General features: G+C 40.6%; 1 protein-coding gene across 1 annotated transcript in view; it reads right to left on the reverse strand.

Moving 5' to 3' along the window:
• Positions 1-17,326, reverse strand: part of fras1 (Fraser extracellular matrix complex subunit 1) — a gene marked incomplete at its 5' end in the record, with an annotated part of 337,050 nt that overhangs the window by 231,985 nt on the left and 87,739 nt on the right. The window contains 4 exons of the mRNA XM_083979904.1: positions 1,095-1,228; positions 5,543-5,702; positions 10,132-10,224; positions 14,282-14,389. Coding sequence (XP_083836030.1) covers positions 1,095-1,228; positions 5,543-5,702; positions 10,132-10,224; positions 14,282-14,389 — 495 coding nt within the window. The remainder of the gene's footprint in view (positions 1-1,094; positions 1,229-5,542; positions 5,703-10,131; positions 10,225-14,281; positions 14,390-17,326) is intronic.

Consider the following 17,326-nt stretch of genomic DNA (forward strand, 5'->3'; position numbering starts at 1 on the left):
ACTTTGTGATGTCACAACAACACGGTCAGCCTAAGCCCCGCCCACATCCTGGACCCACCATCCAACACTTTGCAGGATGTGAAGTGTTTTGAAATCTGCTAAAAAAAATTTGATCAATCATTGAACAGTCAGCCAATCAGAAAAAGAGGTTCAAAGCCTCCTCTCTTCTGATTGGCTGACACCGACCTGTTGTTACTCCAGAGAGCTCCAGAGAGAAGCTAAGAGAAACAAAAACTACTGTAAACTGAGATGGTCTTGGTTTTTAAAACCACAAATATAGTATCTCCTCACTGATATCAACACTTAAAATAAAAGTTTAATCTAGTCTATTAAAACTTTACAAATAATATAAAAATACCTAAATTATGCCAAAAAGTGACCATTTTATTGCAGAAAAACAAAGAAAAGGAGCACATTTTCATATGCAAGAGGCTGGAAAATCTAAATATTTTGCACTTTTTGACAATGTTAAAATTGTTTAACATTGATTGATTAACCCAATCATCAACTAATGAGCCGGTCTTTGCTATATGCTAGTCGGTTAGCTGTGACACTGTAACAATATTTTTTTCTCCCTGAGGGTTGTGACAAACGAGAGCTCGTTTTTCATCCCGTTGGGCGGTGCTGCTCCCTGCAGTCACACTCCTGCGGGAGCCACGCTGACCCTCCGTGGATTTATTATAATGTGCTTCATTAAAGTATAATATACAACGCTGGGTCTGTATTTATGAAACACTGCTCGCAGCGATCCAGCAGCAGTAAAGCCAGGGACGCAACGGAACAGAAAATAAGGTCATCCTTGCAGCACCGTATTTTCTATCCCCTATCCTCAGAATGAGCGTTTAAGTGTGACTTCGATCATCAATTATGCATCAGATCAAATTGATAGTCTTCATCTCTGACTGAGAATTTCAGTGGAGGGAGAAAAAAAACTCAACTCAACTCCTAACAATGAGCTTGTTGAATCTGAACAAACTGAGCGGAGAGGCGGACGCACTGATCCGTTGTACCAGCAACCCAGTGTGAAGACGGAGGAGGAAAATGTTTTTAAAAAATAAAATATATACAGTATATGTGTATTTATGGAAACTCACCGGTTTACAGGCCACTTGCTGACACTCTGTCACCGAACACTGGACTTCCCCATTGCTGCAGACACATCTGGAGCAGAGGCTGGGCTTCCACTCCTCACCATCCCTGTACACAACCCCCTGCCAGGGGCAAGACTCTGACACACACACACACACACACACACACAGACACAGAGGCAAAAACAGAATGAGTAAACAGTCAAAATGGGTGTCAGATAATGAGCTGACTGTTGGTGCATTGTTTGCCCGAATGCTCATTGATTTACAGTCAGGGAGTGAGGGAGGGAGGGAAAAAAATGTAGAAAAAAAAACAAAAAACTGCAGTTGCTAATTAGGTGCTAACCGCTGGGATGCATCATAGCAACTCCCAGACATCATTAGCGTCTAGATTAACCTTTCAGCTGCGCTCCGGCTGCTGAACCCATGCTCTCGCGCAAAAACCCCGGCTTTGTCACAACAACAATCCTGTCTGATAGAGGACAAGATGCTGCGCTACAACACGAGGACCGAGCAAACGAGGGTCTCTAACCTACAGCTGAGAATGTTGCACCTGGAAAATGAGGACGACTGTATCACCATGGTTTTGTGTTGTTACTCATGCATGTGTATGACTAACAACTTTACATTTTCATTGCAGCTCTGTGTGAATGGACGCGTCTCTGGGCATTGGAATAAAAAAATCCTTTGGGCTCAATGTAATTTTTATGATATATATATATATATATAGATATATATATAGAAGAAGGAGAAAGAGAAAGAAAAAAGATAGATAGACGAGTGGTGTTTTGTTTGTTTTCGTGTCACAACTATGTTTCATCATCTTTAATATTTTGAAATAGAGTATAATATTGGTGTTAAAGTAAGCCAGTGTAATTATAACAACAGAGAGGGGCAGTTTTCTTCATCCTGCTCCTTTTCATTCATGGTGACAATGTGTACATTATGTAATTTTGTGCAACCTTGTGAAGAATGTAAACCATGAATGGAATAAATCAAAATGAAATGAAATGAAATACTTTATACTGTATATCACCTTGGGGGAATTTAATGTATCCTTTATTAATACTAATAACAATATGACAGTGAGTCCAGATACTGTGGCCTTGAATGTTCTGTGGCATAGTTTGGTAAAAGTAGAATTTAATTTGAAAATCTTTTATTGAAAGTAGAGGAAGAATTAGGACAGACTGGACAAAGAAAAGAATCATGAACGTCTCAGCAGGCCCTTTTAAAAGTTAAACTGCGCTCGGATCAGTTTTTTAAATCCTCTGATGTCAGACTCTTGTGCATGAAGACGTTCTTCAAAAAATCAAAAATGATGGCACATGACTCAGGATACAGGATGTGATGGAGGGAGCAGCGAACGAACAGGAAGCAGCGAACGCACCACCTCAGGAGATGTAAACAACACAGAGGAAGCTGTGGTGCAACTTGTTGTAATTCTAGTAAAAAAAAAAAAATTTTTAAAAGGTGGTTGAGTGTAACAAACAAACAACGTTGTGGAAAAACAAACCCACAACCTTGGGGTGAACACCGATACCAAGCCGGGACCAGATTTCCTCCTCTGGCTGCTTTGTGTGTGTGTGTATCACTGTATCATATTGATTTTGCACCACGTTGTGTATTTGGTGAAATATTTTTGTTTACTTGCATGTGTTTCTTCATACAACAGCTTGCAGGAGAGACTAAGATGGCCATCCTTACTGAAATACGTTTGGAAAAATACCTGGTTTCCCATCTTCTTGTGACTAAACTAATGCTTGTACATGTAGTACATTCAGACTTACTGTATAGCCTTGTAATTCAGTTTCAAAGAAGACCAGCTGTTCAATGTATCAAAGGAGGGGATGACATCTGAGTTTTAAAAGGTCAAATATTGTATAAAGGTAGATGTTTGTATTAAAGCGCCATGCATACGGTATAAAGGTAGATGTTTGTATTAAAGCTCCATACAGTATAAAGGTAGATGTTTGTATTAAAGCGCCATACAGTATAAAGGTAGATGTTTGTATTAAAGCTCCATACGGTATAAAGGTAGATGTTTGTATTAAAGCTCCATACAGTATAAAGGTAGATGTCCATGTGTAGTGTGATTATAAAGCAGCTCTAGGTTCTATATCAGGGTATCTGCAGGTTTCAGCAAGTCAAATTTAAGACTTTTTAAGACCTTTTTAATGCCACCTTGAATGAAATTTAAGACCGAAAAAAAGAATAAAAAAATCCTATAAATATAAGCGATGGTTGGGGATCCCACTGTACTACAACCTCAATGACAATCAGTCAAGTTTACTTATTGTCTGTTATTAATAAACAAACTGATAATCAATACAAAACTAGAAAAAGCACCAAGGATGAAAGGAAGGATTCTGCGCGCGACTGACACTGAAATCACTCACACAACTTTTACTCAAGGACAATGGTAAAATTAGCTGTTCTAAGTATTGAAATGGGTAGGAGGGCATACAGGTGCATCTCAATGAATTAGAATAAATGTAGACAAAATGTAAGAAAAAAATACCAATTTAAAAAAGCATTTTTAATATGGAAATGTTTGCTTTCTGATAAGTTTGTCCATCTATATATATATATATATATATATATATATATATATATATATATATATATGTATATTTTATTTATTGAGATGCACCTGTATACCTGTCTGAAGATGCATACTGTATACCTGCAAACTCAGAAGGGGTGAAAAAGTCACCAAAAATGAGTGATTTTAACACATAAATGAAGCATTCTGGTGTACTCTGAGAAGAACATTAAGGGAACATTTGTTTCAGATTAAAAAAAGCACATTGACTGAGGTTCCTATCATTGTAAGGCAACCAGGCAAGAGTGGCTGAAGTGTATGAAACTTAAACTGAACTCAGTGGACAGCAAAAACAAATCTCATATTTTAAATCTAGGGGTCTGGACCAGCCATTCAAGGACCCGTTTCTTCTGCTATGGGGGGGGGGGGGCATGTCCGTGCAGCAGTGCACCGCGGACATGCACGAAAAAAAAAAAAAAAAACGAATGCGCGCCGCCATATGCGCTCGGACCGCGGCCACTCGGACCAACAGGTCCGCTCGGCCCAACGTCAACAACGGCTGGAGACACAACGGTATCGCCTCCATTGAGTGACTGAGTGAGTCCTGTCACCGGGTTCATACGCGCAGGCAGGCCAGGGTTGCCAGATAGAGCGAAAAATATCCCCCACAATATTACTTTTTTTCCTTCACTGATTAGCGGGAGAAATTACCAACCTGGTTGAGAGCGGCATTAGTAAACCACAACAAAAACACGTGTAGCCCCCCCCCCCTCATTTTTCCCACTGACTGAAATCCGTCGTGGCGACGGAGAACTTTAATCCATGAATTTAAGACCATTGAGTACTGTATTTAAGACCATCTTAGAAATTTCTGATATATTTAATACTTTTTAAGGCCTTAATTTTAGATACATGAATTTAAGACTTTTTAAGACTTTTTAAGGATCCGCGGATAACCTGTATATTAATACTGTGAAAGTATCAAAGCCTCAGTCCACAGAGAAATGCACACAGCCTGTATTCAGAAACTGAGCCTTAAAACCAGCCGTCAGGACTTCCTGTCACTTTTTTTTCACAACAAAGCAGTCACCCAAAGCCCCGCCCCCTCACCTGGACAACACCATCCAACACTTGTTGCAGGATTTGGATTATCTGAGTGTTTCATTCTGAAATCTGCTCTATTTTTTTTATTGGATCACTTAGAGAAGAGTCAGCCAATCAGAAAAAGAGGCTCAGAGCCTCCTCTTTTCTGATTGGCTACTAGAGCTCCAGACAGAAGCCAAGATTGTATTGTATTGTAAACCACACCGAGATGGTTTTGGTTAAATATATCTCCTCATTAATATCAACACTTAGAATAAATGTGTAAAATAAGGAACATTTAATGATCTAGTCTATTAAAACTTTACAAATAATATAAAAATACCAAAATGATGCCGAAAAGTGACCATTTTATTTCAGAAAAACAAAGACGAGGAGCATATTTTCATATGCAAGAGGCTGGAAAATCAAAATATGTTGTACTTTTTGGCAATAAATCAAATTGTTGCAGATTAACCCAATCATCAACTAATGAGCAGGTTTATTTGGTTTATCCAAGTGTTTTTATCCTGAAATCTGCTCTTTTTTTGATTGCACCATTCCTTAAACAGTTGGCCAATCAGAGAAGAGAGTCAGAGCCTCTACTCTTCTGATCGGATGAAGCTGAGAGAAGCCGGAAAGAGAAGATGTAAAACTACACTGAGATGTTTTTTGGTCCTTTAAACCACAAATATGGATCAACACTTGTAAAAAAAAAAAAAAAAAAAAAAGGGAACTTTAAGAGTTAAAAATCTAACTGAAGTGGCTCATTTTTGTTTCATAGAAATAAACAGATCTTGGCTAGAGGTTAGATTTGTCTCGTCCTCACCTCCACTACGTCCACACTTGGGACAGCACTCCCCGGCCGGAGTGAACGGGCTCTGGTCGCTGGGACAGCTGAGGGCGGGACAGGGTCGGGCGGCGCAGGACACACTCCCTCTGGAGCAAACACACACCGAACAGGGCGAGGGACTCCACTGGCTGTCATGCTGAGGAAACATGGGAGACAGGAAGTTACACACTAAGTATACACACATACGTACAACAACAAAAAACAGACAAAGAAGCAGAGGGACAATGTGGGACGAGGAAAGCAGCTTTTGCTCTCTGTGGACAAGACAGTTTTATAAGTCTAAGCCTGAGTGACGGAGGGAGAGGAGAGAAGGAAGGGAGGGAGGAGGAGAAGGAGGAGGAGGAGGAGGAGGAAGGATGCGCTGCAGAAAGAAGAAGATAGACAGATTAAAGCTAAAGGATGAGTGTGAATGTGGCTGAGTGAGGAGGCACAGAGCGAGAGGACGTTTCAGAGCTGAGGAAGAAGTGCAGATGTCTAATTTCAGTTTGTACAGTACAGTAAGTCGTTCCAGCAGAACAGAACAGTTTGCCCAGTTCAAGGTGGGGAGAGGAGAGGAGAGAGACGACTGGTTAAGCTGCAGTGAAAGAAGCTCCAGGCGAACTCTAAGCCCGTCGACCATCTTCCTCACTTCATTCCTCTTGTGTTTAAATCCTCCTGCCACAGGGGGTAAACGTGCGTTTCCGTCGATGCCTCCTCGGCTCCGTTTGATTGACAGAAGCGTGAGAGTGATAGGAAGCCCACTCTTGCACAACTATCTCTGGGGTGTTAATTAGAGCAAGTAGCTACACTACATTTATATATCTCTCGTACATCCGTGTAGTTGGTGGCTGCAGTGCACAGTCGGTGCAGGTTTTTCTGCTGTTGTTCTTCTCAGTCTAAATGAGAAAAGCAGCATGCACACGCTGCCCGCCGTCACAATGATTGAGGTGAGGATCTGACTTCAGTCGCTCTCCGAGGCGACGGGCTGCGAAACCTGCATTAAAAAAACCTTTGTTACGCTGCGTGAGACGTTGTCATCAGTCTCGGTTTTAATGGAGCGTTTGTGTAAATGCTTTTTCACCCCAGAAAGATGTTCTGCGATTTAACAGTTTATACCGTTTACGTGTGGAGATGTGGCAGACCTGCCGCAGATTACACAGTGACCAAATAAAACCCTAAAACACTGTTGTTTAAAGGTCCAGTGTGTAACGAAACCTAAAGACATATTTATTCAGGAAAGCTTTCTGCTAAATTTTAGTACACTTTTCATTCTCTTTTTGAACTTTTACTAACTTGTGTCCCTTTTAATTAAGCTTGTACTGTAGCACTTTGAGATTGCTTAAATGTAAAGTGCATTATAAATCAAATTTATCATTATTATTATTATTATTATTATTAAAATTAGGGGGAAAACCGTGATATCCTGTGTTCAGATTCTAGTTTGCAGCGCTAATTCGCACTCACCCCTCCCGTCAGCAAAGTGACGGAGGCCTCTGAGGACCAAAAAGCTTGTTTACCCCGACTGGGGCGAGGGAGTATTTCAGGAGCACGGAGCGATGAGTTGAAAATCTAAACCATTTTACTATATGTCTGCTGTTTCTTACTCCTTCTTTTCAGTATCTACTAATTGGAGGTCTCTACAGCTCTCTGTCAGGGTTCCTTGACTCTTCTTAGTTTTCTTTTGACAAATCTTGTGAGGACCTGGTCGTGGCCAGTTTATGGTAAAAAGTTGTTCTTTTTAGTTCTGGATAACGGCACTAAGTTTGTTCTGCAACATCAGTTTCTTAAGGTCTTGAGAAGCTCTTTGCTTGCTCTTGTGTGACACCTGATGATGATGATGATGAGAAACATTTTTATAGGCGTCAATTTGGACTAAAGCAGCTGATATTACTTTGTACTGATAGGGGATTCATGAGTTCAATACTTATTCTGTGTCATTTCACTTTTTACACATTACTTAAATTATGGGCATTGTATAGGCTATGTGCATTACTTGGGTTGTTGCCAACATCTGGGGGAAATTTCATGTCAATAGCTCTATTAGAAATATATTTTCTGAGAAAAATGTTGCATTCAATACTTATTTTCCCCGCTGTATAAAATAATAATTATAAGGCTACAAAAACCAAACAAATGTTATTTTATAGCAATTATATACTTATACTTAAAGGGACAACGAGGAGTTTTGGAAAAGCGAAGCGTTTTCACACTACATTTATGAGCCTCCGCGCGCACCGTAAAATTATTTTGACCGGCGCAAGACGGACTCATGTTTTCATTCATCAAGAATTAAAGTCAGAGGTTGGAAGACGATCACATACCCTCGTAGTTCCCACCATAAACGGCGATTCAGCTGCGTTATTCTCATGACTCGTTGCGAAACCGAAAGTAAAAAACGCTGGTCGGCTCGACCAGCATCTCCGCCACCACTAATAATAACAAAATAACGATAGAGACAGAACGATATATTTATCGAAAATGGGCCCATTAACAAGTGTGGGTAGCGGAGATTCATCCACATTAACGTGAGACTTTTTTATAACCGAATAGAAACTCCTCGTTGTCCCTTTAAATATTCATAGGTAGTATATTTCGATTTTACCAATAAACCTTGACAAATATTATACACTGGACCTTTGAGGGACCTGTTTTCACACAGAAAATGACTGTTGGATAACAGGATGAAGCTTCATCTCTCCAAACAATTTGTCCTGGGAAAGGAGCAGCAGAGGTGTCGGACCAGCCTCCTTCACTGAAGATGGAGTAAAAAAAAAAAAACCCTTGAAAAGGCCACGACTCCTCTTCAGACTCCCACTCTGGTCGCTCAGATCTGGTAAAGTGCCTCTTCAAGCACAGAGGTAAAAAAAAAAAAAAAAAACCCGATGGAGTCTCTCTCTCCACAGCCGGCCAAAGAAAAAGACTCGGGTCCTCTTTAGGGGGCAACGACATATTGTCCAAAATGGCTGCCAAAATGTCCAGCTCATTAAGCGGGAGGACCCTCGATGGAAGATGAACAAGACAGTGATTGTTTTGTGTGAGTGGAGGAGGGAGGGATGGGTGGAGGGAGGTTTCTGGAACTAGTTTCAATTCATGGAAACTTTTAATAGGTGAATTATCAAACCAAATGTATCTACAGAGCAGATATATAGGGATAGTTCAACATTTTGGAAAAATTGGCCCATTGCCATAATCCCTATAGTCATAGCAGTAGGTTCGTTACCTTTAATTGTCGGTGCAAGCTATTTTTAGAACATCAGAGCAGAGCCGTGAGCTGCTCAGAGCTACGCTACGGAGGCTCATGGGATTTCTTGGTTTCCCTCATCAAACTCATCAAATACACAGTCCAACAACTCCAAAACGCTCTGGTGGACAAGTTGTGACCTGCACATTCACCATGCTATGAGATAATAACAGAACGTTACCAGACAGAGTTGTTTTAGAGGTAAATGCAGAAACTTTTTGATGAAAAACTGTCCCTGAAGGCAACGTGCATCAGCGGTTGTGCATAAATTTCCCTCTAAAACAACTCTGTCTGGTAACGTTGTGTTATTATCTCATAGCGTGGTGAATGTGCAGGTCACAACTTGTCCACCAGAGCGTTGTGGAGTTGTTGGATTGTGTATTTGATGAGTTTGATGAGGGAAACCAAGAAATCCCATTAGCCTCCATAGCGTAGCTCTGAGCAGCTCATGGCTCTGCTCTGCCGTTCTAAAAACAGCTTGCACCGACAATTAAAGGTAACGAACCTACTGCTATGACTATAGGGATTATGGCAATGGGCCAATTTGCCAAAATGTTGAACTATCCCTCTAACCAGAGCAACGTGCTGTTAACTAGCAGAGGGGAAAAAAATGACAATCAACGCAGTGAATCAAGCGGCAGAAAGGAGCGAGCGGAGCGGACGAGGGAGGGAAGCTGATCTTGGCTCCAACGCTAATGAGAATGAATACTGTCTTTTTGAGCCCAGACTTGAATCAGTCGACTGGACGGAGGCAGAGCCGATCGACCAACGTGGCCAAGCTGTTCCACAGTCTGTGCAGCAGGGCAGGGGTCAGCGCTGAGTTTAAGGTCAGAGGGACGGCGAGAAGGAGGAGGAGGAGGCCCAGTGATGGGATAGATAGATAGATAGATAGATAGATAGATAGATAGATAGATAGATAGATAGATAGATAGATAGATAGATAGATAGATAGATAGATAGATAGATAGATAGATAGATAGATAGATAGATAGATAGATAGATAGATAGATAGATAGATAGATAGATAGATAGATAGATAGATAGATAGATAGATAGATAGATAGATAGGGTTTCAGGATTTTTCACTCAAGTTTTGGACCAATTCAGCCACAAAGTCATTTATTTTGAAACTGCAAAACATTGATGTTGTTGGGTGATTTGGTCCTAAAGGCTTAAAGCTGTTGAGATCAATATGCTTCAACCAGTTCTTCTGGTGCTGTTTCCCCAAACAAACACAAACTTAAAAAGCCCACTGTTGTACTGTTGAGCCAGACAGACACCCACAGATGCTGCATAATAACACGACAGATTGTCATTTCCACTTTTCACTGTTTCCACTACTTACTCCGTACACCACTCCTTCGTGTTGACAGGATCCCTGGGACGAGGACACGCACTCCGGACAGCACTTGTTGGCGGGGATCCTCAAATGCTCGCCCTTTTGGAGAGAGAGAGAAGATAAAAGCTGCATGAATACAACCAACAACACACACAAATACAAATCCAAGGTATAAAAAGGAAAAGAAAAATGTATCTGATTCCGGCAATACGACAATAACAACCACAACCTGCCGATTACAGTCTCATTTCCATGGAAATTAGCCGACATGTGACACAAATAACACAACAGAGCTGACAAGAGAGGATATATGAAGACTTTATCAGGCGCGCACGCTGTGTTGAATACAGAGAGAGCGCAGCAGCCGTATCACAATACATAATATTACAATATAGATTCACCTACGCACCCTAATTGAGGCCGGATATGCAGCAGGAAGTAAATGGGAAAGCAGAGAAGGCGCTGGGGCAAGCGGGGAAGGCGGATATAGTTTACATGTGCTTTATTTGTGAATACAAATGAAACGGGAGAAGAGGGAAGAAAGGAAAACAGAATTGAAGGAATAACCTATGTGGTGCGTTGTGAGAACGAAGCAACAACCCGCCCCCGAGGCAGCTTCAGAGGAAAAAACGTCTTGCGTGTCAATGACTAAAGGTGAAAATGACTGTGTAGTAGAAAATACAATGAATCAGCGGCGAAAGACACATTACATGGCAATGAAACGGAGACGACGGCAAATAACAAGCGTTGGGGAAATGAAACGGAGCGAGCTGCGCAGCGGGAAGAGGCTGGTGATGAATAAACAGAAACAACCACACTGCTTTTTTTTTTTATAAACACAGGGACAAATACAACACCTGTGGAGTTTGGACAGATATTATATCTATCAGACAAGTTATTATGCACTCAGACATTTAACATTAAAATGCAAACTTTTAAAATGTTTTCAATTAGAGATCGTGTTGTTGTAAACACAGAGAGAGGCGACAAGGCTCGGAGAGGAAAGGAGAGTTCATTTATCACTGGACTGATGTGAGACTTTCTTACAATGCACTTTGTTTGGCAGGAAATTAAAAATCCCGTAGGTGTGTCGTGTCGTGTCGTGCTGAGATTCACTTGCCTGATCATCATAAGATAAATATAAATCATCACAGTGAACTGAGCTCAAGTCTGGCCTTTATTTCAAACTGATGTGTAGTTTTAAGGTTATTTATTCACTGATGCACAATTAAATCACAATATAATTGAAATTGCAATGTTGATAATGCAATATCTAGGCTATGTTGCTGGAGTTGCAATGTGCCGTTGATGAAAGTAAAAGCACCATTAGCACTGATTGTTATTCACTACATCTCAGATATTTTATGACCCATTCATGATTAAACCAGAAAATAATTGGCCAATTAATATATAATGAAAATGATCGGTAGCTGCAGCCAAAATCTCGAAATTTCTAAACTTATCCTATCTTTCCTCCTTTTATCAGGACATGTCTCTTAAACTAAAGAGACAAGCCTGATATATGGGACTGTGGGGGACAATTAACCCGGGACATTACAGATATATTAAATATACTCATGTGAAATTTAGAGGTGGAAAAGGTGGACGATTAGGAGGGAGGGGGGTTTTTTTTAAATAAGGAAATTTGAGCTCGTAGATAATGGCAGTAAATTTCAAAAGAGAGCCCTTGAATTGGAGACAGGCAGATAATAAAATCTCTGGTTGTTTTTTTTTCTTCTTTTTTATCACAGTGTAGGTGAGGGGGAGTCACATTTAAGAGCTTTTTAAATGGAGGGAGCGCACGGCTTGGTGAGCATGATGACTAATTTTTAATTAACATTGGATTGCTAGCCAGCAGAGTGGAATTCATTAGACATTGATTGTTGGCTTAGCTCAGGGTTGGGATTGGATTTGATGCCGTGACCACAGGCTTCATGTTTTAAATCACATTTTAAGGGAAGAGGCATACACGGGAAGGAACAGGCGGATAGATGGGAATGAAAAAATAAAAATAAATAAATAAATAAAACTGCTTTGAAAATGTGTCCCTGTGAATTTAAATGAGCCAAAAAAAAAACAAAAAAAAACGTTGGACTGGAACTAACAGCCTCCAAACAGTCGCCATTGTGGCAAATTAAATGGTGCAATCGGCAGAGTTTGACTGCACAATAGCCTGTCAACTCATTGATTCTCCCTGTAAGGCCGACTCACAAAGACGAGTGATTGAACGGACCCTTGAAAGAGGATCTGCACTTCCAAGGTGAAACCAGGGGAGGGAGGGAGATTAAAATATCACAAAAACAAGGTCCCTGAGCGTTCAGGAGTCTCAACATTTTTAAAGGTCGGCATTCTCAACCAGATAATAGATTTGCACGTACGCCAAGCATAAAAATGTATTTGGCTGGGAAAGTATATCTGTAAAGCAGAGTGCTGTGGTAGAAAAATATTCTGACTCTCGATGAGGAGACTTGGAGTCAGATAAGTTGTAGCTAATTAGTCGGTTGATCACAGGGCAAAAAAAGCAAACTCTTAGAGACTTGAAAATGTTATGCTTAAAATTATCATTATTATGTTTTTATATTTCTCTGTACTGATACACAGTGTTAATAATGCAAAAACATACATTTTACAAGTTAGCCTATCAATATTGAATGTCAAACAGTCAGAGGAGACGTGCTCACGATACAGCTACTTCATTAAATTGGAATTTAGGTTTTAAAACCGAAACATTTAAAGCAGAAGTGAGTGATATATTTGTGTTAATATAAGTCTTAAATAGTTATATCTTCCGACAGCAATCACTTACATAGAGTGTTTGGACTGAAACACGGGTCTGTCAGTCCCTCTGCTCTGCTCTGAGCCGAAGAGAAAACATTTATCGTATCCTACAGTTTTTATCCAATGAGGAGAGAGAACGGCATGCAGGGCTGTGTGTGCAGCCAAGGAACGCCGTGAATGTGGTGACGTAGGGACGAGGACTGTTATGGTGCGTTCAAGGAAACTCGTATTTTTCCGACCTGTGAAGTCATACCAGTTCGATCTGGTACGAGTTCACCGGTCGGAAGTTACGAGTGGCCGTTATAGTGACTTTCACCGGTAAAACAGGTCGGAAAAACACGAGTGGGTTGCCTGGAACGCTACAAAGTCGTAAGTTGTGACTTGAAGCTGTAATTTACGATTTCAAAAGCCTGCCTGGAACGCAGCATTAGCGAAAACGACCGGATCACTCACTTCTGCTTTAATCTTTAATTAATATAGCTGAGCCATTATTTCTGTATTATCATATTTAAAATGAACTTACTCTACTTACTTGGATTCTACATTTGTTCTTTTGCACCATATTGTCAAAATGACTGTCAGGTAGGCTACCCTTAACTGAACTGAGTAATTCACTGAATCATTTGTCAGGAAGGTTTATTTTGTTAAACTTTTGCAGAAATTGATATAAAGAGGTGCCAGTTCAACTTTCTGATCATTTTGGGGGCTGCACTGTAGATTGTGCTCACTATCTATTTAGCCAACAAGACTTTAACAAACCTGTTTTGTCTTTTAACAACATGAACACTGTGAGAACTTAAACTAAAACAAAAAAAACAGACAATTGACAATTGACATCTAAGCTAACATGAAAGTGAAGCTACCTAACAGATGTCAGCTTTGTTGAACTCATATTGAAGCCTACCTATCAGGATACATTCACTAATTATACTGTTCTACCAAAATTACAATAGAAAAACACAATTCATATTTGTAATTTATGCTCTTAAAGTGTCTTTTTTTAAATGGTAAGCTACCTTTTCAAGACATAGCTAACAGAACCTTCCTCCGTGCTCCATATGGAGAAATATTTATAGGTATGATGAACATCCTTGATAAGCTCTATCAGATTTGGCAGCTGTTTCTATGTTTGTTTAGTTGATTTGTTTTGTTTGTTTACTTTTACTCTAATGTGTTGCCTTTGTAAATGTCACAATATTGCTTTGTGTAGCCTATTTATTGCACATACCAACCTAGCTGTTTGCTTGCGCTCAAATGAGCTGTGGTTCTTCTTTTTTTTTTTAGAACAAAAGCAGCTGCAAAACAGCTTTTCTGTTCCTTTGGACATGAATTATCTGCTGTAGTGTTTTGTGTTTTAAAGTCACAATGTCTTTCTTACCCTCTGGAAGTCACACTGTGGGTTAGGGCAGTGGATGGGCTTGCAGATGGCCACGTCACTGTAGCAGGTACACTCCCGACACGACTCCGGTCTCCATGATGTGTTGTTCTGTCATAACAATAAAAGACATAAAGCATTACACGGGGCAAAACAGAATCACTCTCTCACGCTCCATTATCATCCTAACTCACCCACATGTCATCTTTATGTTGACAGCTGGGGCGGATGACAGTAATCACATCACACCGGGCCTCTTTGTGCATATTGATGCGGCTGATTCAAACCGTCTGTATTTTTTACTCTCTACCTCTCTAAAAGAGTGCGATAACAACACATAGAAATACACAGCAGACATTCAGGGGAAACTGTCTCCATTGCAGTTTGTATTTCATGCACTATGAGGTCCATGATAGCCGTGGTGGTGAGGTTTTACTGCTCCACTCTACGAAATGTGAGAACCCGCTATAAGAAAACCATTTCATACTTTGAACTCTTATCATCCTCTGTACTTGAGGCTGTAAAACACTGAAGGATTTTTTGCTGCTGCGAGTGGAGTCAAACTGCTTCAGTGTTGATTAAAAACCTTATTCGTGCACTAGTGTGGCCAACTACACAGTCAGATAGGGGCAAAGTAACTTGTGCCATGTGGCTGCAGCGCCCGTTAGCATGCCCGCTATTTGTCAATAGCTCATAACAGTTAGCTGACAATGTCTTATGGCTAGCTCAAAGCCAGAGCTAAATCAATATTCCTGGGCCTGCATATGCTCAGATATATCATCTTACAGTCCATAAATCTGATTTAGCCGGATGATTAATAACCCACTCATGACAGGAATATCCTACGGGCAGCTGTGCTTATGGGGCGGACGCTTCACGGAGGGTGGTGGGTGACTGTCACATGCGGAGGCTTTGCTCCATTTGAGACGGTAACTGAAGCAGACGTCTTAATGGACAGGAAATGTCAAACTCAGGTTAACAACCACCAGGCTCTGAATATATCCCATATAAGCTGATGGCTGAAGGTATGTAATAGTAGGAATTACAGAGACCTCTAAATTTGTATTTATCACTCTGTTTAACTAGCTATCCGTCCTTGCATGTGGTAAGGATAGGGCTATAACCTCTAATCAAATCAGGAAAGCCTCAGTGCTAATGGGCAGAAACAACATCCCACCATCATTTTTTAAAACCAAAAACCAATCAATCTCACAGTCCCTAAGTTTAGTATAACATTTTCCACTAAAAAAGACAAAATTAGCAAGAAACAACTGTACACCACCACCAAGAATCAAATCAAGGGGAACTGGGATTATACTTTCTTTTTGTGTTCCAGATGTTTTGCAATGACTAATCCAACATTTAAGTAAGTTCACATTTATAAATCATAACCAGTTCACTTCTTACATATTATGAGGAGACAATAACACAACACTAGGTTATGCGGCAGCACACTGTGGTAATAAACAGTGAGAACATCCACGAAACAGGGTCACAGCACACATTACAACCCATTACATAACAGGCTGGTATCAGTTGGGAGTAGAGAGGGCATAAAAACAAGGCAGGTAGGTAGGGCTTTCAGATTTGCAGCAACTGTAAAAAAGGTCCATAAATAACAACCCCCCTCCAAAAAAAAACCTCCAGATTTATTACAGGATGAGCCTTATTTTTGGCAATCTTATCAGTTCTGGTTAACATTTGTCTTACTGCAGTAATTGGTAAGGCCAGGGAACATGCTGACAGGACTGCAACAAAGTCCACTGGGCAAGAAGCAAGCAGTAGGAAGCACAGCAGGTCAGAGCTGATGCTGGAAATATAACTATAAAACCAATGATCCCACTTTGGGTAATAACCTTGCTGTTCCTTATGTTTCTCTTCGAGTTAATTTGGCAAACCTGATGGATTGTTTCCAACTGTTGGCAAAATTATGAAAACCAGACCCAAGTCGTCATAAACTCCAATTATCCTTTAATGCTGCTAAAAAAAAATCCCTGAACTGGCAATTTGAATTTGTAAGGAAAAAAAAAAGCCAAGCTTAATCTGTCGAACGACTCCTCTTCCTAATTGAATTACAGCACATAAGAAAGTCATGCAGTGAGCATGCACGGTGAAACGTAGGAATAGCTATAGGTCATGTTGAAAGACACAGTCAGAAAAAGGAGAGCATCACAGAATGAAAATTTAATTAGCGAGAGCAGCCAGCTGAGGGGAATGGCACTCCTGGAGAGAGAATCCGAGCTGATATGTTCCCTGTAGTGTGTAGCTATGTGTGAGCTATTTATGTGCCTGTGAAAAGTGTGTTTAATTGCGAGTTTGTGGGTGTGCATCCCTGCACAGCTGTGGCCAGATGTGTAATGAGTTTTATGTAAGGGGCGAGCGTGTCGCAGGCAATCTCTGCACATAACAATAATGCTGCGGCTCAGGGAGGAGAGGGAGGAGCGACACTGCGAAGTAATAGGATTGTGGATGTCAGCTGAATGCCGAGGTTTTCCCTATAAGCCTTTCGTTCCATGTGACAGAAACTATTTAACACGGACACACAAACGATCTCAGAGACAAAACAAAATGAGATTATGTGCAAACAGATGATGCACGGGATGAAAATTAACCTCTTTAGCTTTTGACTTTCTCCCTTAAACGTTCTCAAAAATGCCAAAAATGAATAGTGTGGCATTCTGAGAAATCCACTTATCTTCCCTCTGTTCAAGAAGACAATACAGCTCATGTGACTGTATGTTAAATATGAAGCCACAGCCAGCAGCTGCTATAGCTGAGCTGCTAACGCAAGTTTCCAGGAAGACAGCAGCCCAGCCAAGAAAAAAGTTTAAGTGTAAAGTTTTGTTGTTGTTTTTTTCCGGTCTGAGAGCTGCTGATAGGAACAGACAGAAAAAAGGCAGACAGCTTCCTGTTCTGTGCGAAGTTGACTTAGCGGTCTACTTGTTGTGGACATGCAGTATAAAGCAAATGTGTGTTCCCCCCCCCCCAAAAAAAATGATGTTCAGTTCAGTTCTTCCTTTCATTTATCTGAAAACAGCTTTTTTCACC

The sequence above is a fragment of the Trachurus trachurus genome, assembly GCF_905171665.1.
Source record: "Trachurus trachurus genome assembly, chromosome: 9".
Taxonomy (NCBI): Eukaryota; Metazoa; Chordata; class Actinopteri; order Carangiformes; family Carangidae; genus Trachurus; species Trachurus trachurus.